Below are 26431 nucleotides of genomic sequence, written 5' to 3'. Positions count from 1 at the left end.
AGCCCCGGGCCTAGATCTCCAGGGAGCAGCCTGGGCTCCCCTAGCGTGGAGGGGAAAGCGGGCTGGCCAGAGGGGGAGCGGAGGCCGTCGAGGGAGAGCCCAGATCGGAGGTTTGCCCCCTCAGATGCCCCCGGAGGCGAGCGGTAGCGCCCGTTCTGCAGTGCCAGGGCACGAGGGCGTGTTCTGCATGTGTATGTATGACGGCAAAGAGCCAGCAGGGAAGACGGACTGTTAGACCTGCTTACACCGCCCCCCTCCCGCCCCCTCCAAGAGTTAGAGGTGTCCTCTGCCTCGCTGCTTAAGCTGTGGCACTTCACAGTTGCACTTCACTTTTAAAGACCTGCACGCAAGTCCCAGGCTCGTTTCTTCCTCTGCCCGCTAGGCGCACCTTCTTGTTGTTTAAACGCCCGCTAGGCGTTTAAAACCCAACGCGGTGTGCCAGCCTGCTCCACTCCTCGACACGCACTAGCCTTGCTCGTAGCTAGGGAAGAGGCAGGTGGCTCCCTCTCACAGTAGACTCCCTGCAAAGTCAGCGGCAAAGCGAAGTTCATTTCTGCTTGCTTACCTTGTGCCTGGGAAAGGGTGTTACACTGCTTTGCAGACTCCACTGGGATGGGGACAACAAAATAGTCAAGGAGACATTGACTCACAAGTACCTTCTTTAGCGTCCATATCATTGTTCAGTATTTTGATGCCTAACCTTGCTGTCTGCAAGCCTTGGGACATTTAAAGAGGTGTTTAAATACTTACCCATGAAAGGTCTAGTAGTTCCTGAGCAAACACTTAATTTCTCAGCATGTGATTAGAATAACGCAATTTCTGATTAAGCAGAGAGTAGCTGGATAGCTTTGACCTCTGCCACCATCCTTCCTGTTCAACATCACTTTAGAAATGGTGGTTAGGGTTTACAGGGCAGCTCTGTATTGGTACATCTTGAAAATGATATAGTCCAGAACTAACTTTACCTGCATTAAGTATCATTTGTATCAAGCGCTGGAGATCCTTTGCCTAGGCTGAGGCGGCGGGTGTTCCAGGAATAAGGGCCCTATACACCTATTCCTATTTCCAAGTGAGTGGGGACAGAGTGAGGATCACTGACTCCTTTCATTCATTCATTTTTCAGCAGACACGGAGCACCTGCTTCCCACTGGGCTCTGTCCTAAGTGCTGAGGGTTCAGAAATGAATGGTGCCTAGTCTCTGACCTCCAGGACCACTGGCTTATCGCAGGGAGGAAACACAGAAACACAGAATTATAATAAACTGTGGGAACACAGGGGAGGGGTATTTAAACCTTCCTGGGGTGATGATGGTCAGAGAGGGCCTCCTGGATAAACTGAATGTCTGAATTTAGTTTTAAAAGCTGCCTAGATGACGAGTGAGATAGGGAAATATGAACAAATGTGACAAGCCCCAGGAACAGGAAGGGACTGGGTTGTGAAGAACCTTGGAACTTGTAGCTGATCTGGACTCCAGGAATCCAAATCTGACTGGTTTCTGCAGAGGGACCTTCCTATGCTCAGCTAAAATTGCTGGGATTCCCCCAGGGTTCCCAGAGTTGTTTTTTTTTTTTGTTGTTTTTTTTTTTTGTGGGGGCTCTGATTTTCAACTCTGAGCATTACAAAATTCTATTAGGCAAAATTTCTTAGACAACTCAATCTTGGATATGTGTTGAACTTTAAAAGTTCATTAACAAGGGAAGGAGATAGGAAATAATAATGCCAATTCAAAGTGACTTGGGATGGGCAAAGATTTACATACAGAACCTTCTAAGTAGTATAGTCTAAGCTGCAAAGAATGCTTTTCACATGTTCATAGAAGTATCTTTTATCCCCCTATTTAATATGTGAAAAAATGGGAGTTCAACAATTGACAGGAAAAAAAAAAAACCATTAATCAGAGATAACAATATACCTGAGAAGCAAACAGTAAGTAAAATATTTGTGGCTGTTTATCAGGCATACCAGATAATACTAAACAATATATCAGGGACTATTAATCACACATACTAGACAGCAAGTTTCATTCCTTAACAGTGTCAGACATGAGTCAAGTCAGTTCAGAAAGTGACACTAGGAGATATCAAACAGAGATCAATTAAAACAGGCCTTTTCTCTTACGGTTATCCCTAAATTTGCCAAGCATGTGAGGTTTTCACACAAAGTTCACCTTATTATTTCCATTTTTGGACAAAATTTTTCTTTCTAAAAATCTAGAAGGTGTGGATCATTAGGAATCCTAGAGAGAGGCAGAATGCAAAGTCCAGGTGGGCCGAGGCTGTGTGTGTCTGTGGGTCTATGTGTGTGCACGTGTGTATGGGTGGGGATGTACATGCATGTGTGTATAGGGCACATCTATGTTTGTGAATATATGTGTATGTGTGTGCATGTGAGTGTGAGTGTTTTGAGGTGAAAGTGAGATGGGGTTTTAGTTGGCAAAAGATGAACCATTCAAAAGCCGTGTCTTTAACGGTGTCAGCTCTTTCCTGCTGAGATGTATAAAGCTCTTACTGTTCCATCTCCTTAAATATACTCTGTGTATCTTCCACCCCTGCCCTGCGGAACCAGCCAAACCCTGTGTCTCAGAGTCAGGAGAGAAAGCAACATGATTTAGTGCAAAGAGCACCTGACTAGGTGTCAGGAGATCTGGGTTCTAGTCCCGGCTCTGCTGACAAATAGCTCTGTGCTTTTGGACAATTCACTTGGCATCTCTGTGCCTCCAGTTTTCTCATCTGTAAAAATAAGCCAATATATACCTTACTTAACTCACAGGGTTGTTGTAGGGTCAGGCCAAGAAAGATAAAGTATGTGAGAATGCTTTGGTAAAGTCTGGGATGCTATATAAATGCAAGATATAATCAAGATCATGATTGCACAGAGAGATTTTCCTTAGACTTAATATATGTAGTTCCTAAATAGTCCCTAAAAGCCCAGTTTTCAAAGTGTGATCCTTGGGCTAGTAATTCATTACCTGGGAGCTTAATTGTAATTGCAGAATTTGAGCCCTGCCCCAGACCTACTGAATCAGATTCTGCATTTTAGCAAGCTTCCCCGGGGTGTCATACAAACATTAAGTACAGGTGGGCAGGAGGATAATTCAAACCACTGATTTTTAAAATCTAAGTGTGCATAAGGATTACCTAGACCTAACTCCAGAGTTTCTGATTCAGAAAGTCTGGGTGGGGCTCAGGGATCTACATATTATGTTTTATTTTTTAAGTTTATTTATTTATTTTGAGACACAGAGAGAGAGAGACAGAGACAGAGACAGAGAGACAGAGAGAGAGGTGGGAGGGAGCAGAGAGAGAGGGAGAGAGAGAGATTTCCAAGCAGGGTCCGCAGTCAGTGTGCAGCCCTCTGTGGTGCTCGATCTCATGAACCATGAGATCATGACCTGAGCAGAAATCAAGAGTCTGATGCTTGACTGCTCAACCAACTGAGCCCCCCAGGTCCCCCAGGGACCTACATTGTAAATAGAAGCTCCAGTTGATTCTCTTGCTCTAGGACCACACTTTGAAAAATGCCACAGTAAGCCATCAAGATATTGCTCTCCATAGTTTAGTTATGACTCTTAGTAGAGTCCAGAGAATCTCTAGATCTGCTACTACAACCCCACGTTAAGTTCTCAAAGTCAAACCCGTGTTTCCTGAAAAAAAAGAAAAAAATCCCCACGCTTCACTTCACTGTCAGCAAGCAGTCACCCATCCAGTTTATGAAAGTTTCGGGTAGTGTTTGCTTTGACTTCTTGGGTTCTCACGTTCAAAATTAAGCAGCTATTTTTGGTTACTTTTAAGTTTCAGTCACCCTCATAGTAAATATTTTGTTCATATGGAACATAAATATAAGTGCATTTTTTATTTAGCACATCTCACGTATTTATTTATTTATTTATTTATTTATTTATTTATTTATAAATATTTATTTTTGAGAGAGAGAGAGAGAAAGAGACAGAGCACGAGCAGGGGAGGGGCAGCGGGTGAGGAAGACACAGAATCTGAAACAGGCTCCAGGCTCTGAGCTGTCAGCACAGAGCGCAACGCAGGGCCTGAACTCATGAACCACGAGATCATGACCTGAGCCGAAGTCAGACACTTAACAGACTGAGCCACGGAGGCACCCCTAGCACATCTCACGTTTAAAAAGAAACTAGAAAGTTCACAGGAGATAGAGCCTTCTTTTTTATTTATTTTTACTTCGCACGCCAAATACCACGGACTAAGAATTATAAAAACCGTATTAAAGGTGTATTTGCAGGTTGGAAATGTGTGGCACGCACACAGACACTTGCACGTACATGCCCAGATATACATAGTTGCCATTTACTTCTAAACAGATCTGACCTCTCAAAGCCTCCTTCCCTCATTTATGTCTAGGAGAGTCAGGAACATGAGTTTAAAACTAACATTACAATCAAGAAACTGCCTTATTTTGTGGAAAGAGAAACATATGCAGAGATGTGGGGGGACCACTACTTGTTTTCCAGCAGAACAGTATTGGTGCCAGAATAAGAAGTTATTCTCCATAGTCTAGATACTTGCTAACTTCCTTTATGTCCTCATCTTTATTGTTATAGGATAATCCTACTCTAAGACTGTTTGCCTTGATACATACAAATTATTTCTGCACTCAGCAGAAAATTGTCCTCTGTTTAGCTTCTGATTTATCATTTTTTTTAATGTTTATTTATTTACTTAGAGTGAGGGAGAGTAGGCACACATGTGCAAGCAGGAAACGGGAAGGGGGAGAGGGAGAGAGAGAATCCCTAGCAGGCTCCATGCTTAGTGAAGAGCCTGATGGGGCTCAATCTCACGACTGTGAGATCATGACCTGAGCAGAAATCAAGAGTCAGACGCTTAACCAACTGAGGCACCCAGGCACCCCTCAACTTCTGATTTCTTAATTAGCCTAGGTTTGCTTTAGTTGGAATAGGGTGCTCACCATTAGTGTGTTGGGGTGGGAGAGGAGAGTGACAGAAGGTAAAAAAATTGTCCCAGTCAGGATGATATTAGCTTTGGAAAAGAGTAAATAAACACCCCTCTTTTGTGTTTTCAGGAGATGCATTTAGAAGATACCACCAGATTCTGTCCAAAGGAAGAAAGAGAGAGCGAACAGACCTCTTTCAGCGATCAAAACCCCAGGCAAGACCAGAAAGGGGGCTTTCGCAGCTCCTTCCGCAAGCTCTTTAAAAAGAAGTGAGTAGCCCTTAGACAAGACAGCATCATAACTCCTTTCCCTTTGGGCTAAATCTTGAGGTTTTAATAGTAATAAGTTTCAAGTAGCCTGGTTCAACTGCTTCAAGCTCAGTGCCTGCAGCCAGTAGCCATGATTCCTGCCAGGTCAGGATGTTTCTCATTGTAATCTCCTAGAGTTAAAAGCAAACTCAGCCCTGTCCTCTGCCTCTTCTATCTTTTAGCTCTACTTCCTTGTTCCCAAGTCATGTGTCTGAGGAGAGTAAGCAGAGGAGGTCCCCTGGGTAACGAGCTGGTGACAATCAAATCCCTTTTAGACTGGGAGGCGTGGGGTTGGGTGTAATGGGAGGTTCCATGCGAATCTCCCCACCTGTGGAAAGTTTTCCAAGGGATCTCAGCACTTCTGCCTGTAGGAGTGTATAGTTATCCTGGATGCTAGTACATGTTTATTGGGACTTCTGCTAGTGTTTTCCCTAGCAGAAATGATAGAATGAATTTGGTTTGGGCCCTAGTTAAAAAATCACTTTAATGGAGCTTCCATACTCCATAGGAGGCAAAAACAAGACATTTCCCTTCTGTGGTCCTTCTAAGGTTCTAAGTCCTTGTTGTATGAAATCACCCACCAGGCATTTTGGCCAGCACTTACCAGCACTGTCTTACAGACTGGGAGAAGGTGGCCAAACCCCAGCATGAAATGTAAGGAAGAGAGATCTGAGCATTTAGAGTTTGACCTTAGAGGGATTGTCCAGTCCAGCCATTGTCTGCCTGAGAGACTACTGTCTCTATCTCCACTGGGCCTGAGGCCACCACCCCCCCTCCTTTAGAGAGATTTCACCCTTACTTAGTTTCTCTCGGTAGAGGTGGTTCTTGCAGTCAGTTTTAAACATTTAGTGGATGGGAAAGTATATTGCTGCCTTTGGAGAGTTGCTGATAAGTGAGGAAGTACAGGGAAATCACTTTATCCTTGAGGGTAGAATTTACTGGCTGATTTAGATAACGGTTTTGATGGAAGAGTTGAGGACAGGCCTGGAGTAAGAACTTTTTTTCATGGTTTGTCTAATTTTTCTCCTATGGGGAGGGTGGTACTGAGATTAGTGGATCTCTGACTGAGGATCCCTGCCTGTTATTACTGGAAGAATGAGAAAGAGGAAGAGAGCAACAGTATTGCAATTAGACACAGCTAATTTCTGCTGAGGTAGTCCGGTGCATGCCTGTTGCTAGATCCCTTTATGCAAGGGGTGAGGAGTTAAGACTTGTATCCCTCTCTTTAGGTTGATAGACAGATTTTTCTCGGCCCAGTGCCTGTTTCTATCATGTTTGGCCGGGGTGGAGAGACCTGGAAGGAGACAACTCTCCAGCTTGACCTTGGGATTTAGGCCCCTAAATCCTTCTAAGGACTCCTAAGATAGGCACTGCTTGAGCCTATCTCTTTTTTAAAACCACAGTATTCCCAAAACAAACAGCTACTTTTTGCCCACTGACATTTATAATGAGTGGGTACTGTCTGTTGGAAAGCAATGAGCCATGGATTCGAAAATTTCCTTTTTTCAGAGAGATGTTAGAAAATGCTCTGCCAGTACTTGAGGCAGAGGGAGTAGACTTGTCCTCTGTGTACCCAGGGGGCAGAACTAAGAGAAATGGGTAAGAGGTGCCTGAATCCGGAGCTGGCTCCCTCATGAGGGTGTGGGTTCTCCTGAGTAGAAGACGGTGGCCCTCCTCAGGGGTGCTAACGGAAGGGATTCCTACACTAAGTGGGAGATTGTCCAAGATAAGCACCTGAGTTCTTCCTAGTGCTGAGATTTGCTTTGTTGGCTTTGTTTTAGATCAATCTGAGTAATCACATCTTTTTAACACCTGGAACAAGAAATTAATATGGCGTTGGGACCTATAATTTTAAAGACTCACCATGTGGAAGACCTGATTTATCTTTCTGTAGCCCCCCACCTCCCTTGGCACAATGCTGAGGACTAGCTGTGGACTCTCCAAATTCATGTTGGTCGATTGCTTTCTGTCTTCTTGTACCTTTGGGGGATCCTTCTTCTTAGAGGGTTAAATGGATCCCCTTAGCCTTCTCATCCTTTCTCATAGATCAGTCTTTCCTGCATCAATCACAATACTGCCACCAATCGTGCTGCTGCCTTTGTATTTAAAATCTGAAGCGTTACCTGAATGGAAGTAAAGGGGGGTACCACACAGATGGCTCTTCCCTCCGGCAGGCTTTCCTGGCTTTGAACATCTGGGGTTGGACTGTGAGCACCGCCAGGTGATACTTGCTTATCGCCTGTGTGCACGGTGCCACAGCGTGCGCTCTGGGACTCTGCACAGGATAGAGACGCAGCTTGAGTACCTTCTCCTGAGTGTTCTCAAGGAAGAACCATGGGGAAGTTTGCTCCATTATGCTAAGATGGAGAGGAAGGGCAGGAAGGTCCCAGTGTAGCACAGAAAGGTCAGTGACTCTTAATTCAGATGAGAACACACCATTCTTCTCAGTAGTTAAGCATTCTTTCTTACATGCACGTACTGTATGAGACGCTTGTATAGGAATCACAAACGACACAGTCCCAGCTGCTGTATAGGAGCTTGCACTCTGAAGTCAGGCATGTGGACAGGTACAGGGAGGAACCGGAACGAGACATTTAGCTTATTCTCCTCCCATGTGTTGGGAGGTCAGGCTGGCAGCAAGCCCTGTGACTTTAAGAAGTGGTTAATCCTGGGTACCAAAACCATGCCAGAACCTGGCCTCAGAGGTCCAAAATGGACTAGTGCCAGAAAAGCCACCTGTGTCACACCTGGGGCTCGCTGCCTGCCTCTCCCACAGCCCTCTGGAGGCTCATTCCTGTCTACACTGACACACTTTTTGTATCCATAGGGGCTTGTTTGGCTGGTGGCCCCACACACCCAGAATGCTGCTTCGGGATGAAGCTAGGCATGGAGCCAGATGCAACAGAAAACCTGAGAAAGGGTTCTCTTCCCTCTGAGGCTGGGAGGGCCGAATGAATGCTCATACCCACAAGGATTCAAAAGGGAGAGTCAAGTTGACATCATTAAAAACAAAATCCTGAAAAACACCCAAGATATTTGGGGAAAAGAATGATGCTCTGATTATTTCTATCTCAGGCACATTTGTCCTGGGTAGATACCAGGTCACATGTCCCTGAAAGCTGCCCAGAATTGATCAGCATAAAGACTATACGTATCTAAAGCTTGAAAATGTTAAGTGACTTTAAAAATTTTTAATGCAGATCCTTAGAAGCCAGAAACAGACCTAATGTGATAGGCTACTGCTGCACTGAATCCTTATTTCCCTGCCTTTGATCAGGGAGTAAGGCAAACTCCATTCTAGAAGGCTGTACATGGAGGCTGTCAAAGACTTATATCTAGACTATTCTGAAGTGTGAGGCAAATGCTACTTTATATATAAATCCTGCACTTACTTTAGTAAGTATTCTTGGTTAGGGGTGTGGCATGGAGGAAGAGGATTATATAAGGCAGTTTAGGGGTAGAATGTAGATGCTCTTTTTATCTGCAAATTTGGGAGAGTAGAAGAAAAAGAATATGGCTTCCAAATGACTAATTCTCCTTCCTTACCCATTCCCTTCCTCTTTAACACTTTATAACTTACATACCTCAGTGTCTCCTCCCTGCACCAATCACATCAAAATCCATTAATCATGCACACGCACACACACGTGCAAGCACACACACACGCACACACACACACCCATTTAATTCTACAGCATCCCCATTTAATTGAACGTCAGTGAATTCTCTTCTTTTGGTGACTTATCAGTTGTTTTAGTATATGCCCAACATAAAACATATGCCCATATGTTTTAGTATATGGGCAGTGGAAAAGATCATGTCATTGAAAGCAGGACTCCTAAAGATTTAATTGATAATTTTACCCTCACCTTCTTCTTTGCCTCCTCAAAGCCTATCTCAAGTCCTTCTCCTCTTCTTACCCACTGTGGGTTTCTCTCTCATTTCCCATCTCATTTCCCTACATAACTTTAAAATTGAAGGAGGTGATTAAAGGCATAACATTTTAGATTACTTAAACCTCATTACAAATTTTTCTTAATAGGTCATTTGAAATCAATCACTAAGTCAGTGTACTAGGTTCTGTCCAGCACAAAAGAAGTAAAAGAAATAGTTCTCGCCCATTAGAAGCTTACAGTTCAGATGTAAGGGTAACCTAGCTGAAGGTTCAGTACCTAGAGGATATTAAGCACTCAAAAGACATATACTAAATGAGTGCTCATTGTGTTACCCTGTTGATTACTAGGGCTGACTCATTTGGCTGACAGGATGGTGTTCCCCTGCTCCCTTACTTTTCCATGTACTCCTGAAGCTTTCACAGTGAACAATCTTTCCAATCAGAAAACCAGCCCTTCTTAGGTCAGAGGGTTCCGAGGCACTGGATTCTACCCCTCCTCCCTTTCCAAGCTCCAGACAAACTTTCAAGGCTTATTTGTAGCAAATCTGTACTTGTATAATGTACCCAGCTTGTTATTTTCTTTGTGTGGACTGAGTAGAAGGGAACTTAGCAACAGGTTGTTCTCTTTCCATCAAACACTTGGATGGCTATGTGTCCCAATGTACTGGCAGCCATTGTACCTTGGTCCAGCAAGTGTTTGCCTGCCTGCCCCTCCAGTGTCTGCTCAGATCTGCCCTGCATTCAACCAGAATGGCCCCAGGAGCTCAAAAGCCATTCCTGTTTTATAGATAAAGGGAATACAAGCAAATACGCTGGCGATTTCTCCTAGATTCTGTAGGTATTTCCCAGTAATTTAGGTACACATTACATCAGAGCCTCATAGCCACACATTTGGAAGAGTCCAAGTGACCACATACCATGTAAGCATGTAAAGAGATCAGTTAAAATTACCTTTACAAGGGTAAAAATAAGCTTATAGTTCTGGCTACCGTAGAATGCTGGATTTTGAGAAGGATTAGCAAGTTAGCCATTAGTTAATTAATAGTTACTATCGAGAAATGCACACACCTGGAGACACAGAGAAGGCGGTTTGTGAGAAGAGCGGTTAAAAAAAGAAAATACTAAGCTGAGTTTGTGGACTTTGAAAACTAGACAGGGCGATTTTGGCATTTGTTTCAGAAATGGGAACGCAACTGGTGAAGATTTCTGTGGTCCTTGGGGCTGGTGGTGACATCAAAGCTTTCCCATTTCCAGGTAAACACTAAACAGTTGCATGTTGGAACCATCAAAGTGTGACATATTGGGTTTTGGAGAGATCAGATGTAGCTAAGAGGGGAAATGAGAGGTAAAGATTTTAAGTTCTGACTAATGGCTTTCTGATCAGAAACTGCCATGTGGGGGAACATTCAGAAGAAACACCAGCCAGATTCAAATCTTGCTTCCTACTTCCCACCCCCCATAACTATAAGCATTCCTAGCCTTCTGTATAAAAGAAGAGATGGGGAAGGAATAAAATGGTCAAAAATATATCTCCCTAACATTTTGGGTACAACTGTACTAATCAGGGATGATTTGAACTGGAAGTAGGTGGGAGTTCTGAGTTGAGAGAAGGTGTAGAGTTTGGGGGGGGGGGCACGTGAAGGCTGTTTCAAGGGGGCTTCTCAAAAGGAAAAGGACTTTCACCCCAGCCAGATATAATCTTACCTGATGAGTACCCAGATGCACTGGTGTGGTGAGAAAGAATAGTTTTTCCTCCATGCCCTGGGATGTAGTGGGATGGTGCTTCTTCCTGACTGGAAGTAGAAAACATGGTGGGCAGCTCTGGCTTCATCTGTGAGGCCAAGTATCAGGGTGAAGAGTAAAAAACTCCAGTCAGTCATCAGATTTCTAGACATCAGGATTTTAGTCTTTGTGTGGATCCAGCTGCTTTCCTTGAATAATGTAAAGGGATGTTTGAATTCTGCCCAATTAATTCAGTAACTGATAAGAGTCATAGTTAACTTATCTAACAACAACAGTGAGGACTTGTAGCATACCAATGATAGTGAAAGAGCTTACCTTTCTTTTGTGGATGGTGGAAGCATGCCTGATTCTGCCTCAGCATATGGAGAACTTGTTCAGTTGTATAGGAGCTTTGGACAAAGAATTTCATGTCTAACATCACTTCCATACATCCTGCATGAGGTCTTTTGATACTGGTTCTCAGTCAGTGGGCTAGTTTTACCCATTCTAGCTCTGAGTTTAAGCTAGCCAAAGGGCCCAGCCTAGCCTTTCAAAGGTTATTTCCAGAAAGCCTCCTCCCTCCAGGGACTTCTGACATGAACAAACTGGAGAAGGTGCAGAGCTGGGATGGATTACCCAACTGGCTTAACCAAGATAAAGGAAGAATGCACCCTCGACTGGGGACTCCATTGGACTGATTTGAGTTGTTGACTATTGATTGGGCTTGGTCTCCTTTGTGGTGGTTGAGATTATAGAATCTCCTCAATCTGACTACTGTACTAATTTCTGAATTCTACCAAATGTAGCATATGTGTGTGGTTGGCTTCAATAAATTTTTCATTTAAAAATGAAAACAAGCAACAGCAAGAGTTTGTAATGTAATGCCCAAATTCAATGATGGCCCTTGTTAGATAACCTCAGTTGAGACCAATGAATTCCATCCATTTTAATTTAAGGGCCTTGGTAATTTGTGGAGTAGTTACTCGGTTGAAACAAAAATAGGATTTACTAAATTTTCTGAGCCTTTATTTCCCTTTTACAGTGTTATCACATAATATCTTACACTAACATACACAGTTGTCACAATTGTCTCCATAAAGCATTAGAAAGAAATTCTCTTTATGTTCTTTGCAAATTTTAGCTACACATGTCCTGAGTCATGAAATTCAGGGGAAGTAAAAATTATTCCAGATCTAAGAGGCAACTGTTTTTACAAATGCAAAACAATTTGGATAGATAAAATATCTGAAAACAATTAAAACCAAATCAACCTGTACTTTATCTGTGTGCTGAGATTTTAGGTCCAGTGGATCAGAATACAGGGAAAAAACTAATGAGAATCCCTCAATGGATCCTTCACCCACCAAACAAGATTTCTTCAGAAACCGACTTGCTCTTGCAAATGACCTTGACCAAGGAACAGCTGTGTAAAACATACTTAAAGTTGTATTGTCAAGTGGTAAGATGAGGGTAAAAAGCTTGTATATATCTGTGTAGGAATATATATATACATATATATATATATATATATATATATAGATGTATAAGTCCCTGAGGAAAACTAATATAAATACTTACATATGAAGCTAAATCAACATACAAGACATTGAAGAGATGAAGATTAGTCTGTGGTTGAGAGCTGGTTTTTTGAACTTCAGCACTTGGGAACAGGGAAACGAAGACTTTTCACAGCATTATAGAAACACAATAAATTTGGAGGAAAATAAATGTTTGTAAGAACAAAAACTTCCAACTTGAAGTCATTCCCCCCCAGTATAAAATTGAGCGTGTAACATGGATGTGAATTTTATGCTTCCTAGGCATTTACCTTATTAATTCATCCCAATGTTCTTAGGCTAATATACACGATGTTAGGGGCCAGTTCTGTCTTGCTATATGTCTTCCCCAAAACAATACCCAACATCCCTTAAGGCAAAGGATCAGTAAAGAGTTGTATTTTACGTGTTGCCAATCTGAGTTGTGGAGAATTTGTGCTTACACCATGACATAGAAGATTCAAGGGTTATAGACACACTGGTCTCCAAACGGGAAGAGAACCAGAAGAGTAGTATTTCTCTCTCTGTGGCTATGAGAATCAGTACAGGGAACAGTGATTTCTCTTGAGACTGGGAGGCCAAAGAAATGTTTTCACTTGCGTGAGTTGTGCTGCAGATGAGAATAGTCTAGAGTCTATGTGTTATTGAGTTCTCAGGATTCAGAGACACATTAGTGATCCTGAGTGTCACATACACTCATGGGTTGGGGGAAAAAAAAAACTTATTTAGCTACGTCTTCTTTTAAAAGACTTTCTTCAGTCTGGAAAGAAGGTGGCAACAACATCAGTGCTTTAATAGCACATGCACAGCAGTTGCTACAAAACACCGGAACAGGATGAAAATTTAGGGCTGGTAAGACCTTGTTCTGTTTTCCAGAAGTAAGCTGTTTAAAAAAAAAAACAACACAAAAAACAGAGTTCTTAACAGCTCAGACAGAGGAATCATTGCAGTGAGGCTTTCATGGCTACAGGATAATAAAATGTGCTCTGCTTCCCCACGTCCAGGATGGTCCACAGCCTTGACATGCCCCTAACACAAGAATAATAGAAAAAAATTAGTTTTAAACAATTTGTCTCTCTTCCCAGGCAGTTATCTATAATGAATTAGAGGCATTTGGCTACCACTCATTCAAAATCTTGGTACTCAAACCGACTTCTTTAGAGGCTCTTCCTCTAGGAATGTACTGCTTGATAAAATCGTAAAGTTTTACTTGTTACACGTTTTCTACAAGTCTGATGATTAATTAGGAACTCATCCATTAGCCTTTGAACAGTAGGGGGTCTGGAATGTCTACAGGATTGCTGTCAAGTTTTGGGAGTTTCCAGTATTTAAGGTTAAGCCAAGCTTTTCATTTTCCTGAAATTAATGAACTCCTTTGAAGTTAGATTTATCTCTGTTGAGTAGGCCAAAGAAGGTTCGGGGGCAGGGTCTGAGAGCACAATGCAGAACTGACTGGATATGGAAAGTGAACTGCAAGTCACAGTCTTTTAAGTAACATGTAAAAACAATCAAATTTCTTTCCCCTTCATAATGGTTATCATAAAAATGATGGATTACTTGGGAAGGTTTCAAAAACTTCACACACCTCCCAGATTTTCATTTTGATAACATTCTTTGAAAGAATCTTGATGTTACATCGGTAGCACAACTCAGTTTCATTGTATTTTATGAAACTAGCATGTAAAACTAGTAATAATTAGTGCTGCTACTCCCTGGGTCTCCTTCACCTGGTATCTGGATTTTTCCAGTAGCTTTCTAGCTCCGCATCAGTCCTGTACTTCTCTTAACACATTAATATTCCCAAATGCTGCATTGTGTGAAACTCTCTGAACGTTCTTTTTTGTCTACAAATTCTGAACTCCTCGACTTGACCTTCAAGGCTGTCTGTCCAGCATGGTGTCAAGTCTTCTCTTTGGCTGCTGTCTCCTACTTTGCCAGCCTACTGGACTCCCGGCCCTCAGTTACACTGGGCTTCTCTTGCCTGCTGGTGAGCCATGGCCCCTTGCGTCATGCCTTTTCTGTAGCCTCCTTCCCCCTGCCAGTCTTCAAGGCCCTGAGTAAGTCCCTCATCTTTCTATGATCTCTGGTGCCGTAACTTGTCTATCTTCTTATATATTTGTCTTGTCTTCCCAACAAGAATGTTGAGTCCCCTTGAGGGCAGGAACTATGACATATCTTTTAAAATTCCTTTCCACCTCTAGAACAGTACGTAGTTGCAGAGAATAATTTCTGCTCATGATTTGACAGAGCTTCAGGATTGTCTCTTTACCTTCTTGCCTTTCATTTTTTTTTTTCTTTTTAGGAAAAATACCAATCACAAAAGAAATAAAACACTGTTGTCTTCTAGAGCAGTAAAAGCACTACTGTCCTTTTCACAGTATTAACATTTGCAAACATCTTTCCACAAAAAAAGAAAGAAAGAAAAGAAAAGAAAAAGCAAGAAAGAAAGGAAAGAAAAAGAAAGAAAAGAAGGAGAGAAAGAAAGGAAAGAAAGAAGGAAAGAAAAGAAAGAAAAAAGAAAGGAAAGGAAAGGAAAGAAAAAAAGAGAAAAAGAAAAGAAAAAGAAAGAAAGTGCTACTCTTTTCTGTGTTGTCCTGGATCACTTCATAGTATTGTAAATTGACAGCAGAGATAGGATCTTTGATGATGTTTCTTAATGACATTTAATGTAATGTTGCATTAAAGATGAAATCAGGGTGGGAAAGAGGTTTGCAATTCCTCCATCTGTGAGCTCCAGTCCCATGGAGAAGTACAGTTTACGTAGGGGACCACGGCTGTCTTCTGGAAGTGTTTGGGTCCCTAAACAGAAGGAAGCGCCCCACCAAAAGATGAGTTGGGTATTTCTGCACAAGCTGGGAGGGCCAGCAGGTCCCTTCTGTAGCTGGGTGTGGTCTGTATACAAGCCTAAACAAGGATTTGCCCCACTTTACTGACTCTAAAACTGGAAGCTTGGAGAACCAGGAATGTGTGGACCAGCGCTCCAGGGTCCTCTGTTTCGCCCTATGACAAATAGTTGAAACCCATCTGGGGCTTGCCATTAGACTGTTTCTTCCTTGCTCAGGGAGAACCCTTTGAATAGTACTTTCTATAGCACCTCATGACTCGTTCACTTACCTTCTTCAAGTCTTTACTAACACTTTACTTTCTCCATGAGAGAACTTGTAAAAATTCAGATTCCTGGCGACTAGTTCAGTCCCACTTTATTGGAATAAATTTGAGAGTGGGGCCCAGGTATCTGCATTTAAAATTTTTTTTTTTTAACGTTTATTTATTTTTGAGACAGAGAGAGATAGAGCATGAATGGGAGAGAGTCAGAGAGAGAGGGAGACACAGAATCCGAAACAGGCTCCAGGCTCTGAGCTGTCAGCACAGAGCCCGACGCGGGGCTCGAACCCACGAACTGTGAGATCGTGACCTGAGCCGAAGTCGGACGCCTAGCCGACTGAGCCACCCAGGCGCCCCCCCAGGTATCTGCATTTTAAATGCACCCAGGTGATTCTTTGGCCCGCTGAAATTGTATAGCCATTACCTCTTAGACCAATAAGTTGGATGATCTAGTATGTAATCAGCACTCAGATTCTATCCATAGATGGAAGTTTAGGACAGAATAGAGAATTGATTATATTTACCTTGAGATACAGAAAGCTGGTAGAGTGACTCTTTCTGAGGTTTTCTTAAATTCATCTGTGATCTTTACTATAACATACAGTAAAATTTTGGTTAAAATATACATATATACAGGATTAGTGTTCTTTGTAATAAATTGGTAAAGTTGATTGTATATTCTAGATAATTGCATGCACTTAGAAAAATGGTAAAATGAATGTCTTCTGTTAAGTTGTGTAATAAAATTAGATACAGTTTTCAGACTAAACTTTCTCTTGAAACATCACCATTAATAATTTTCTTCCTGAGCCTAAAACAGTAATTGGGGACACTTTGGATTCTCATATCCTGAAAAGTTGATTTAACTTAAAGATGTAAGTGTAGTGTTCTCAGCATCCGGGCATCTTGGCATTTATGGAATATAGGCCAGTGAGTCTCACATGGTGGAGAGGGGGTGAGGGAACAGGAAGAGGAGATACACTTCTTCAAAAAGGGAAATGAGTTTAAAAAAAATAGGTTGAGGAAATTGATGGAAACCTATATATTTTAAGGGAAAAAATAGAAATTGGTGTGTGACACTAGACCTAAGTTTTAAACATATGTATAAAAATATGGGATATGATTTGGGCAGTGCTGAAGATGTTGTTTTTGGAGGCTGTCAGACATGCAAAATAGTCAAGAGCTTTCTACCCAAATAACTTGTTTTCCAAAACTTGTTGTTTTCAAAGAGCTTATACATGATCTCGGTAAGTCATCTAAACATGTTTCTTATCTATAAAATACATTCCCCCTCCCGCCTTCTTCCCTCATTCCCTTCAGAGGTAGGAGCATTAAAATTCTCTTAATTCTTAGCAGGAAAATGGAGTGTGTTGTGTTCCCTCCTCGTGTATGTAAAGCTGTTCATCTGAAGACAGTGGGATCTACTTTGTAAAGGACTGTTGCTCGATACTGTGTGTGTTTCTGTCTAAGTGGGTTGTTTCCATTTAGCACTAGGTCACCCTCTCCTTATCACATTTTCCAACTGGGGCAAACCCTTTAGCATACAATCATGCTCTTATTTCTCCCATTTTTAAAGCAAAAAGTATCTTGACTGTTCCAGTTATGCTGCACGTCTCTGCTTACCTTTGAAAGAGGAAACTGCTCCAGTTCTTGCCTCTTATCATTAAACTCACTGGGCTCACCGGGGCGCCTGGGTGGCTCATTTGGTTGAGCGTCTGACTTCGGCTAGGGTTGCGATCTCACAGTTCATGAGTTTGAGCCCCGCGTTGGACTCTGTGCTGACAGCTCAGAGCCTGGAGCCTGCTTCGGATTCTGTCCTTCCCCCTGCTCACACTGTCTCTGTCTCAAAAAAGGAATAAATGTTAAAAAAAAATTTAAACTCACTGGGCTCACACCTCCCCCCTACACCGGTCATGTCCAGATCATCACTGACTTTCGCCTTGCTAAATGAGTACTCCACTCTCCCTATCAGATAGTGTTTGACATGCTTATCACCTCTTCCTTCTGAAATAATTTACTAGGCTTCAAGGGCACAACACCCTTTTGGCTGCCATCATTCTTCATTGGCAGTTCCTTCTTTGTCTATTTGCTGGTTCTCCTTTCTTCTCTCTCTCTTGTTAGAGGGTCCCAGGGCTCTCCTTAGATATCTTCTTTTTCCAGTCTGTACTTCTTTGGTGATCTTATCCAGTGGGCTAGCTTTAAAATATGATCTCTGTGGAAGTGATTCCCCATTTTATATCCTTGTTCCAGACTCTTTCCCAGATTTCGGACTCACATCTCCCACTGCCTCCTGGCACCCCTCAAATGTCTGACATATTTATTGAACTTCACGTGTCCTAGCCTCTGCTTCAACTCTACTTTTCCCACTTCAGTTAATGGTAACTTTGTCCTTCTAGTTGGTCAGGCTAAAAACCTTGAAGTCATCCTTGACAATTCTATTTCTTAAACTCCATGTTCAGGCTCTCAGCAAATTGGCTGTCTTCCAAATCCATCCAGACTCTGAACAACTTCCCACCACCTCCACTGCTATCACCTTGCCCAAGCTGCCTTCTACTGGGCTAGCCTCCCTACTCCCAGTCTTAACCCCTAATTATTCTCAACATGGCAGCCAGAGTGATCCCCTGCTCAAATGCTCTATGGGCTCTATTTATTTCTAAAGGAAGCCAAAGTCATTACAAGTGACCTGGATCCCATTAAACCTCTGATGGCATCTCCTATTCTGTAACCTCGCTACATGTACCAGGTATGCTCCTGCCTCTAGGCTCTTGAACTGGCCTTTCCCCATGACCTGGCATACTCCTTTCTCAGACACTTGCACATCTCCTTCCTTCACCTCCTTCTTTACTTATATGCCACCTTCTCCATGAGCTGACTCTGACCATCCCATTTATATATCACCAACCTGTCCCCTACATTCCCAGGAACCTTATTTTTTGTTGTTCATAGCAGCTACAACATTCTAATGTATAATATGCTCTTTCTTATTATTGTCTACATCTCCTCACTAGATAACCAATCTCATGATGATAGAGATTTTTGTTTGTTTTGTTCATTGCTGTATTCCTAACATCAGAAGTGGACCTGGAACAGTAAATATTTTTGAATAGTCAGATAGGCCCTATCAAATGTTTATAATACAGTCACTCAAAACCAATTGAAGTGATAGTAAACATCAAAGGAATCTGGATACTAAAGAATCAAGTTAGGGGGACTTCAGGATGAAGTCTCAGCTTCTTAAAAGATACCTAAAAGCAGGCCGACTTTGAAAGCATATCCCTTATATCTTTAGTTACCTTTATTAAGCACCTATTCTGTGAAAGGCATTGGGTTTTACACATATCACCTTTAAACCTCACATAGTCCCCAGTAGATCTATTAACCTCATGTGTTGATGAGGAACAGAGACTAGGATTATTTAAGTAACTTCTCCAAAGTTACACATCTAGTAAGTAATGGAACCAGAATATGAACACAGACATGTGTGATTCCAAAGCAACTGCTTATTGTACTTTACCACAGTGATTCTTCCTTTTCTTGAGGAGTCATGAAGGTAGAGAAACTAGCTTCTAAAAAAGGACGGCATTTTTTTTTTTTTTGCCTCTAATGAGAATCAACAGTCTTAAAATGTTAGAATGTGCATACGATTTTTTTAAATGTTTATTTTTGAGAGACAGGAAGAGAACGTGCACAAGCAGGGGAGGGGCAGGGAGAGGGAGACAGAGGATCTGAAGAGGGTTCTGCTCTGATAGCAGAGAGCCCAGAGTGGGGCTTGAACTCATAAACTGTGAGATCATGACTTGAGCCAAAGGTGGATGCTCAACCGACTGAGCCACCCAGGAGCCCTGGATAAGATTTTTTGGAATTCTACTCTGTCAAAGTTCTCCTTGCCTCTGGAAGCTATGTACATCTTTAGCCCAGTTGTGGGCTATACCCTAGAGACTTAACTGTCCTGAATCTGTGATGAGCTAACATGATTAAAATGAGTAAAAAGCAAACCACCTGGTTAAAATTCAAGTGACATTTCAAGAGCAAACTCAGAACCAGGTTGACTAATATCAGTGTTAATGTTATTTTCTGACTAATATCAACATTAATGTTATTTTCCTTTAGCTCTTAAATTGATTACCTAGAATATACTCAATAATACCTGCTTGGATTTCAGTGGCCTATAAATGGAATTTGTACAAATTAATGATTGTGTGTCTTTAAATTTGGAGGGGAACCGCAAATACATTTTAGCTGTTCCTAAAAACAGTCCTCCAAATGCCAGGAGTCAAAGTTGAGCCAGTTGTCTCAGTCACTAACTGCCACGTGATATTGGCTTAGTCATCTCACTGCTCCAGGCCTCACCTGCCTTAAGTTTTGAGTAAGGGTATGAGATCTCTAAGTTTTCATCATATTCTTTTTAAGTTTGTTTTTCAGAGAGAGAGAGAGAGAGAGAGAGAGAGAGAGAGGCGGGTGGGGGAGAGAGAGAGAATGCCAAGCAAGCTCTGCACTCAGTGCAGAGCCCAATGTGGCGCTCCAACTGATGAACCCTGAGATCGTGACCTGAGCTGAAGTTGGACACTTAACCCACTAAGCCACCCAGGTGCCCCCAATTGTTTTAAGGTTTATTTTTGAGACAGAGAAAGGGAGAGAGAGAATCCCAAGCAGGTTCCACACTCCACGCAGAGCCCGATGTGGGGGTCAGTCCCATGGCTGTGAGATCATGACCTGAGCCAAAATCAAGTCAGACGTTTAAGTGAGCCACCCAGGCACCCCAGTTTTTCATCAATTTTGCATTCTGCAGTTCACCATGAATGACCTCACACTTACAAAAATTCTTGACAGTGTGTAATTCTTTACAGTGTATAACCATAAACTGTATCTTTTTATGCCAAGCCTAGAAAGAGTTGCTGAATGTCAGGTTGCCACTTTCCAACAGGCTCAGTGAAACTTGCCTGTCAAGGAATTGTGAGATCTTAAAACTTTGATGGAATACAAATGCCTCCCTCAGCCCTTTGAAAGGTGATGCTGAAGGTCACTAATTTTCATCCCAAGGGCCTCCTGCTCACTACAGTCAGAGAGCCTGATACAGAAGGAAATACTGAACTTTTTATAGAGAACATGATACAGGAAAAAGTGTCTCCAAAGCAAGACCATGAGATAGAACAAACTATTTGCATGTGGAAAGCACAAGCTAAAATGAGAATCACGACTGATCTTGAAAAGAGTGCTTTCTAAAATAAATACAAAAATAATACACTTGTGGACTAGGTAAGGCATTTTTCTTTATTATTTTTCAATTTATCTTAGTAATGCCAGAAAAATAACAGCCATTATTTTCACTTTAAATGCAAACCAAATGCTGCTGCACGCAGAATACAAAGATTACCTACGAACATGGTCAGGTACAAAGGCCATATTAGATGTATAGACTGCACTTTATTTTTACATCAAAGTAAGACTGACAGAGCAATTTTTCGACAATTATTTTAGCAAATACCGTGCTACTAAACAAAGGCAAATACACACACACGCGCGCGCACACGCACACACACACACACACACACACACATATATACATGAACACGTTTCAACTGAAGTTATACATGTCACTTTGACAAAGGCTTCTTCTCTGGTGTGTCTCACCAGATATTTGCACCCCAAGGTCCCCTGCCCTGATCCCGCCCCCAAATGCTGACTTGATCTGAAGAAACAAATTAGAGATGTTCTTAATTAAAGGCACATTTGGCAGCTACTGAAAGTGGCATGCATCTGGCACAGGTGCGCTCTCCCTAAAGCCACACCACATGTGACTTCCATGCTATGCATCTTGTTTGAGTGGTAGTCCAATGTGATCCACCTTTAGCTAACTTGCTTTGTAATTCTGCAGCAATTGGCTACTTAATGCACTATTTTCATTAAAGGCAAAAGGGAAATTTGCTCACAGTCGACAGAAAATGCACTTTACGGTGTCAAAAATGGAAAATAAGGCATGAAATTTACAAAACAAGTATTAGGTGCTTTTGTTTAATCATATAGACTTCATGCTTCTTAACCAGAGCTCAAAATATTTCATTGGCTCATGTGTAAGGGATTTTGATTTTAAGTTAGTAATGAGATGCTTCAAAGGAGAAATATTGAATAAACAAATTAAGTCATCACTTTCCCTTACAAATAATTCTGCATAATTCTTTCAGCCAAACCAATTTTAACCCTGTGGTTTGTATTTTACTGATAAAGATTAATGTGCAACAGGACCTACACTTGTGCAACAGTCATACAATATAGGTTAAAAGAACAAGTGAACCTACCCACAGCAGAATACCAAGAAACAAATGGTTAGTTTCTTTCTAAATCTGGAGGAAATAAAAGGTTTTCTTTGATATGTACAACACTAACAAATTGGGAACCTCTCCCTCCATTTCCATTATTTGTTTTGCTGAGCCACTTAAAACTGAATTTAAGCCGTCTTTAAAGACAGAGGATGAAATACATGACTAGAGTAAGCCAAACTTGAGAATTAAGATCATGATCACAGATACCAAGTTTCGGTTTATGTAACTTTCAACTTATGAGAAAACTCATTAAGGAAGAATTTAGAACCATAACATAGCCTCCAACTGAAATGGTACTTGTTCACTAGACTGTTGTGTTGATTGTAGTATCACGAAGTGTGGCAGGCGCTTTCCTAAATTCAGACCCATTAAAACATTTCTTGAGCTGTTAGAGCGTAGTAATCGACTAAATATCTCCTTTGATACCCAACAACCTTTAATTAAGAAAACTTTTAATGCTTGTTTATTTCCTGATAATTTGTATTCTTGAAATGCATTAGAAAGGCTGGGAACAGTAAATAATCTTTCAGTAAACTTAGAAACATATACCTATCTGTTCCTGTTTTAAAAAGTGCTCAGACGTGAAAAGCCTCCCTTTGTATTGTTCTTGGTTGATAGCCCACTTAAGTTAAATTCAACCTTGAAATATTTTTATTTTGTGATCCAAAGATGACACATCTAAGAACATTTCCATTTCTAAAAGAAATTTTTCATGTTTTGGGATGTGGTTTAGGAATAGTCATGCTGCATTGACTGTCTTGTAATGTCCTGGATTCAAAAACAGAATTTTGTGGTGATGCATTTGTCTTCTCAGCCACTTCTTGTCCCTGAATAAGTATATTTTAGTTACTACAGAGAATAAATTTGTCAGCTAATTCATGTTTCATGTATGAAGAAGGCAAGGATACAGTCTTCTCCACCTCCATTTAAGGGCACCCAATTGGAATTTTTCTAAGCAGTCACCACTGCAGAAAATATTTTTACCCAAATGTCAGCTTCAGAATACAAATATCCTCTATCCACAGTGCTGATGCACAGTGAAGTGGTCTCCTAGAACCACTGGGGTAGAAGATTGGTTCCCTTTGGGAGAAGTATGATTAGAACTCCAAATCTAAGCTTTTGCTCTTTAGACGATCAGGCGGGTTGAAAAGCCTCCTTTAATGAAGGCTAACACACTGGCCAGGGAGATATTGAATGAGCTCCAATGTGACTTCTCAGGTTCTCATATGGAGTGGGGTGGGGTAATTAAAAAGAGAAGTGATCAGTAAGACAGACAAAGGGAAACCCTAGGGAAAATGAGGCTGTTCTAATAAAAAATCATGGGGGATTCTGGAATGTGTATTATGATTAATTGTAGCAGCACTAGTAAGCAGGCTTAGATAAACACTTGTTGAATGAATGGTCTTATGGACGTGTTGCACACAAGAGTGGATTCGAAATTAATTTTTTGGGAGACTTTTAAAAGGAGACATTTTACAGAGAGAAAAATGGCTACCATAATAGGAATGGTACAGATATTAAACAAAGATTCAACTCTAACAAATAAATAAGAAAGGATGTGATAGGAGGGATTGCTTAATGATGATGCAATCAACATTCTGGTCTTAAAGGACAATATACTGTACTACTGTGATGTACATTTAATGCTCTAATAAATATCACAGGAAATTATTAAAGTACTAGGTTTGCACCATGATGCAGCACTTCTAAAAATGTCTCTAATGGCATGGTTAACAGAATTGCTGAAATGTTGCTTCATTATTCTGAGGACACATGCAGATACTGACGAATGGATGACTCTCTAATGATGGAATGCTGCACATTTCATAGACATTAGAGTGGAGATTAATAAAACTTTTTCTCTTCAACAAGTTGCATGCATTTCAGTCACAGTATTTGTTAGACTCAGAAGATCAGTACATAGGCTTAATGAATAATCCATATTATGATATTAATGATGTAGGTAGATGTTCTATTATGAATAGTTTTGATAGAGCAAAGACCTCAAGCAAGGTAGAATGTTTAATATAAACTAACAAACTGTATACATGTTGCTTAGCAAATTAAAAAACTTACAAAGTTCTGCTTAAAAGATACCCATCCTATTCTAACCAAATTTTTTTCCTACATGCCAAACTGCAACTTTTTATCATTCTTTAAGATGAATACATACAATCCAGAACTAGAAACCAAGGCGTACCACAATACGTGCTTTTATGCTTAGTGTTTGCGTGTGTGTGTGTGTGTGTGTGTGTGTGTGTGTTTCAACTGAAAGAAATAAGAATCAACCATTTTCTCCATATAATAATTTAATATATGCCAGCCAAACAAAGTATTTGTATCTTTATTCAATTAAATTAAAACAGACCTGCCAGGTTTATTATATAACATTCACTATATACACATGATTTCGGCAATGCAAGGTAATTCTAGATCTGCGGATTACTCAACTATCCGTAAAACATGAGCGGTGTCAGGGACGCCCAGCAATGCTCCTTTCCACACTGGGTGACTGCATTTCCAGAGAATGGTTAGAGGGACGGCTATGAGCCATGACATGGGTTACCAGTAAACTTTTGTGGGGGGTGGGGAGGGGCAATAACAATCTAGCACAGATTAACAGTCTCCTAAATGTAAATCGTATACTTGACAGTTACATTTTTTTAAAAAGTTCTTCTGTCATGTTAATGACACAAAACTTCTTGTTTGAAGGCATCACCACCATATTTTGTTTGTAGGGAGGGTGGGTGGGGGAATGCTCTTAAAATTAATATAATTATTCCTAAAAAAAAAAAAAAAGAAAGAAAAAGAAAAAAAAGTACCTCTTTGGTGAAGCCTCGGTACCCATTCACTTCACTGTAATAACCTGTAAACGGGACTGTGGCACAGCACGGGGCCTGGACTCCCACAAGGTCAGGCACCACAGCCACTCCCCACAGTCCTTTAAATGATTTCTAGGAAAATATTCTAAAGTAGGATGAGTAAAAGCAAAGGAAAACAAAGGAGATATGAAGATCCCTGTTTAAGATTTCTTTTTAAAAAGTGCATATTTTGAATTACAAAAACTGTCATCATGTGGGCCTGCTGGACACTAGACTATGTTTTCCATCCCTTTAACGATAAAGATCACTTCACAAAAAGAGGACTCCTGCCTATTGGCTGGAAAAAGTCCCTTTACTTGATTTTCAGGTGCAATCAGTTGTCCAATTCCTCTACATCAGTCTTTCCGTATCTAAACGAATACCATTTTCATTTTATAATTATGTCTAGGTTAAAATTCATTGTCTTATACTGCATCTTGAAGTAGAGTCGTTAGTGTTTGGAGTTGTCACTGTAACTCCTCAGTGCTGGCACATTCCGTGCATCCATTGCCAGCAATGGATTTGGGGCTAGGAAAATGTCCATCCTGGAACAGAGACACTCAGGAAGAATGGGCGTTCTCCAACAGTGGTGGTCCATCTCTGTGCATGGAGGGGTGTGTGTGCTCCCTTTTATAAGTTTTTGGAGGGAGTTTAGGGATATGTTGAGAAGTGCTTTGTCGTGGAGGAACCGGCGGCCCGGTGATGGAAGGAAGGTCCACTTCTTGTGTCAGTGGTGGTGATGGCAGATGCCTTCTCGTGCCATGAGGAGAAGGTGTTTGAGGAGGAGGTGGCGTAAATGGGGCAGGGCTGTTTGGGAAGAAGGCATTGCCATGATCGCTTTTTTTGCCCAAAGGGGGAGGCTGGAGATGTAGTGGTGAGCTGGAGAAAACATCAGGTGTCCTCACAGGTTCTCGCGGTGGTAATAAGGGAGGGCTCTCGGGAGGGTCTGATATAGAGGTCCGGTCTGCTATTGAATACCGCGGTGAATAGGCTTTTGATGTGGGCTGTCTAGGAGGAATTGCTGGGGGGCTGTCCAAATGCTTAGACATAATCTAACACAAATGAAAAAGGAATAAAACACACATTTATTATTAATTGATGCAGTACTGTGACTATATTAAGAACTGGGGTCTTCAAACACACTGTTGGAAGAGCGCGAGGCACGGATCAGGGGGTTTTGCCATATTTTTTAAAGGGAGGGAGTTATGCCAATTCATTAAAAACAATTTTTTTCCAAGTTTTAATTTTTCTCAAAATTTTGTTGTTTGCTACTGTGCACCTATCAATCTAAGACAATTTATGACTTAACCTAAGTCAATCTTACAATTTTAAACCTACTACGTTCACATTTTATGACACTCTGCAGAGTGTCCTGACTTGTCCAGGTGCCCTGCTCTCCGGATCCTCTGAGAACCACCGAATCAAGTCAACAGTTGGCAAAGAAAGAAATTTAAACAAGTGGAAAAAAATAGCTATTGCAAGTCTTTAAGGTCTCTTCCAACCCAGAACTGTTATGAAAATCCCGTTTAAAAGCATATCAGATTTATTATCAAGGGCGCAGACGGGTCATGTTTAAGTTTCACTTAAAACGTGCTTTCATATAGAAAGCTTCACACCTCTTTGCTTTTCTTTCTCTGTGTGGTCTGCGTGAGACTACATTCTACTCTTTTGGGATTAAACTTGTTTTCTCCTGGACAGTACCCATGATTTAGACTCACAGGGTTTTGAAAACATACCAAAAAAC

At 41.3% G+C, this 26431-nt stretch overlaps 2 protein-coding genes across 5 annotated transcripts in view; one reads left to right on the top strand and one right to left on the bottom strand.

The window, feature by feature from the left end:
- Positions 1 to 26431, top strand: part of ARHGEF33 (Rho guanine nucleotide exchange factor 33) — a 91844-nt gene that overhangs the window by 34816 nt on the left and 30597 nt on the right. The window contains exons 15-16 of one of the 2 annotated variants that reach the window (XM_042933189.1): positions 5050 to 5189; positions 12147 to 12304. In XM_042933189.1, the coding sequence (XP_042789123.1) occupies positions 5050 to 5189; positions 12147 to 12276 (270 nt within the window). In that variant the 3' untranslated portion in view covers positions 12277 to 12304. Of the gene's footprint in view, positions 1 to 5049; positions 5190 to 12146; positions 13899 to 26431 lie in introns of those variants that run through there. The other variant, XM_042933188.1, reaches the window with a different exon arrangement.
- SOS1 (SOS Ras/Rac guanine nucleotide exchange factor 1) overlaps positions 21831 to 26431 on the bottom strand; it is a 149797-nt gene continuing 145196 nt past the window's right edge. For all 3 annotated transcript variants that reach the window (XM_042933187.1, XM_042933185.1, XM_042933186.1), the window contains one exon: positions 21831 to 25739. In XM_042933187.1, the coding sequence (XP_042789121.1) occupies positions 25248 to 25739 (492 nt within the window). In that variant the 3' untranslated portion in view covers positions 21831 to 25247. The remainder of the gene's footprint in view (positions 25740 to 26431) is intronic.

The sequence above is a fragment of the Panthera leo genome, chromosome A3, assembly GCF_018350215.1.
Source record: "Panthera leo isolate Ple1 chromosome A3, P.leo_Ple1_pat1.1, whole genome shotgun sequence".
Taxonomy (NCBI): Eukaryota; Metazoa; Chordata; class Mammalia; order Carnivora; family Felidae; genus Panthera; species Panthera leo.
Note: the sequence above shows the minus strand (reverse complement) of the source record. Positions and strands in the feature narration are given on the sequence as shown.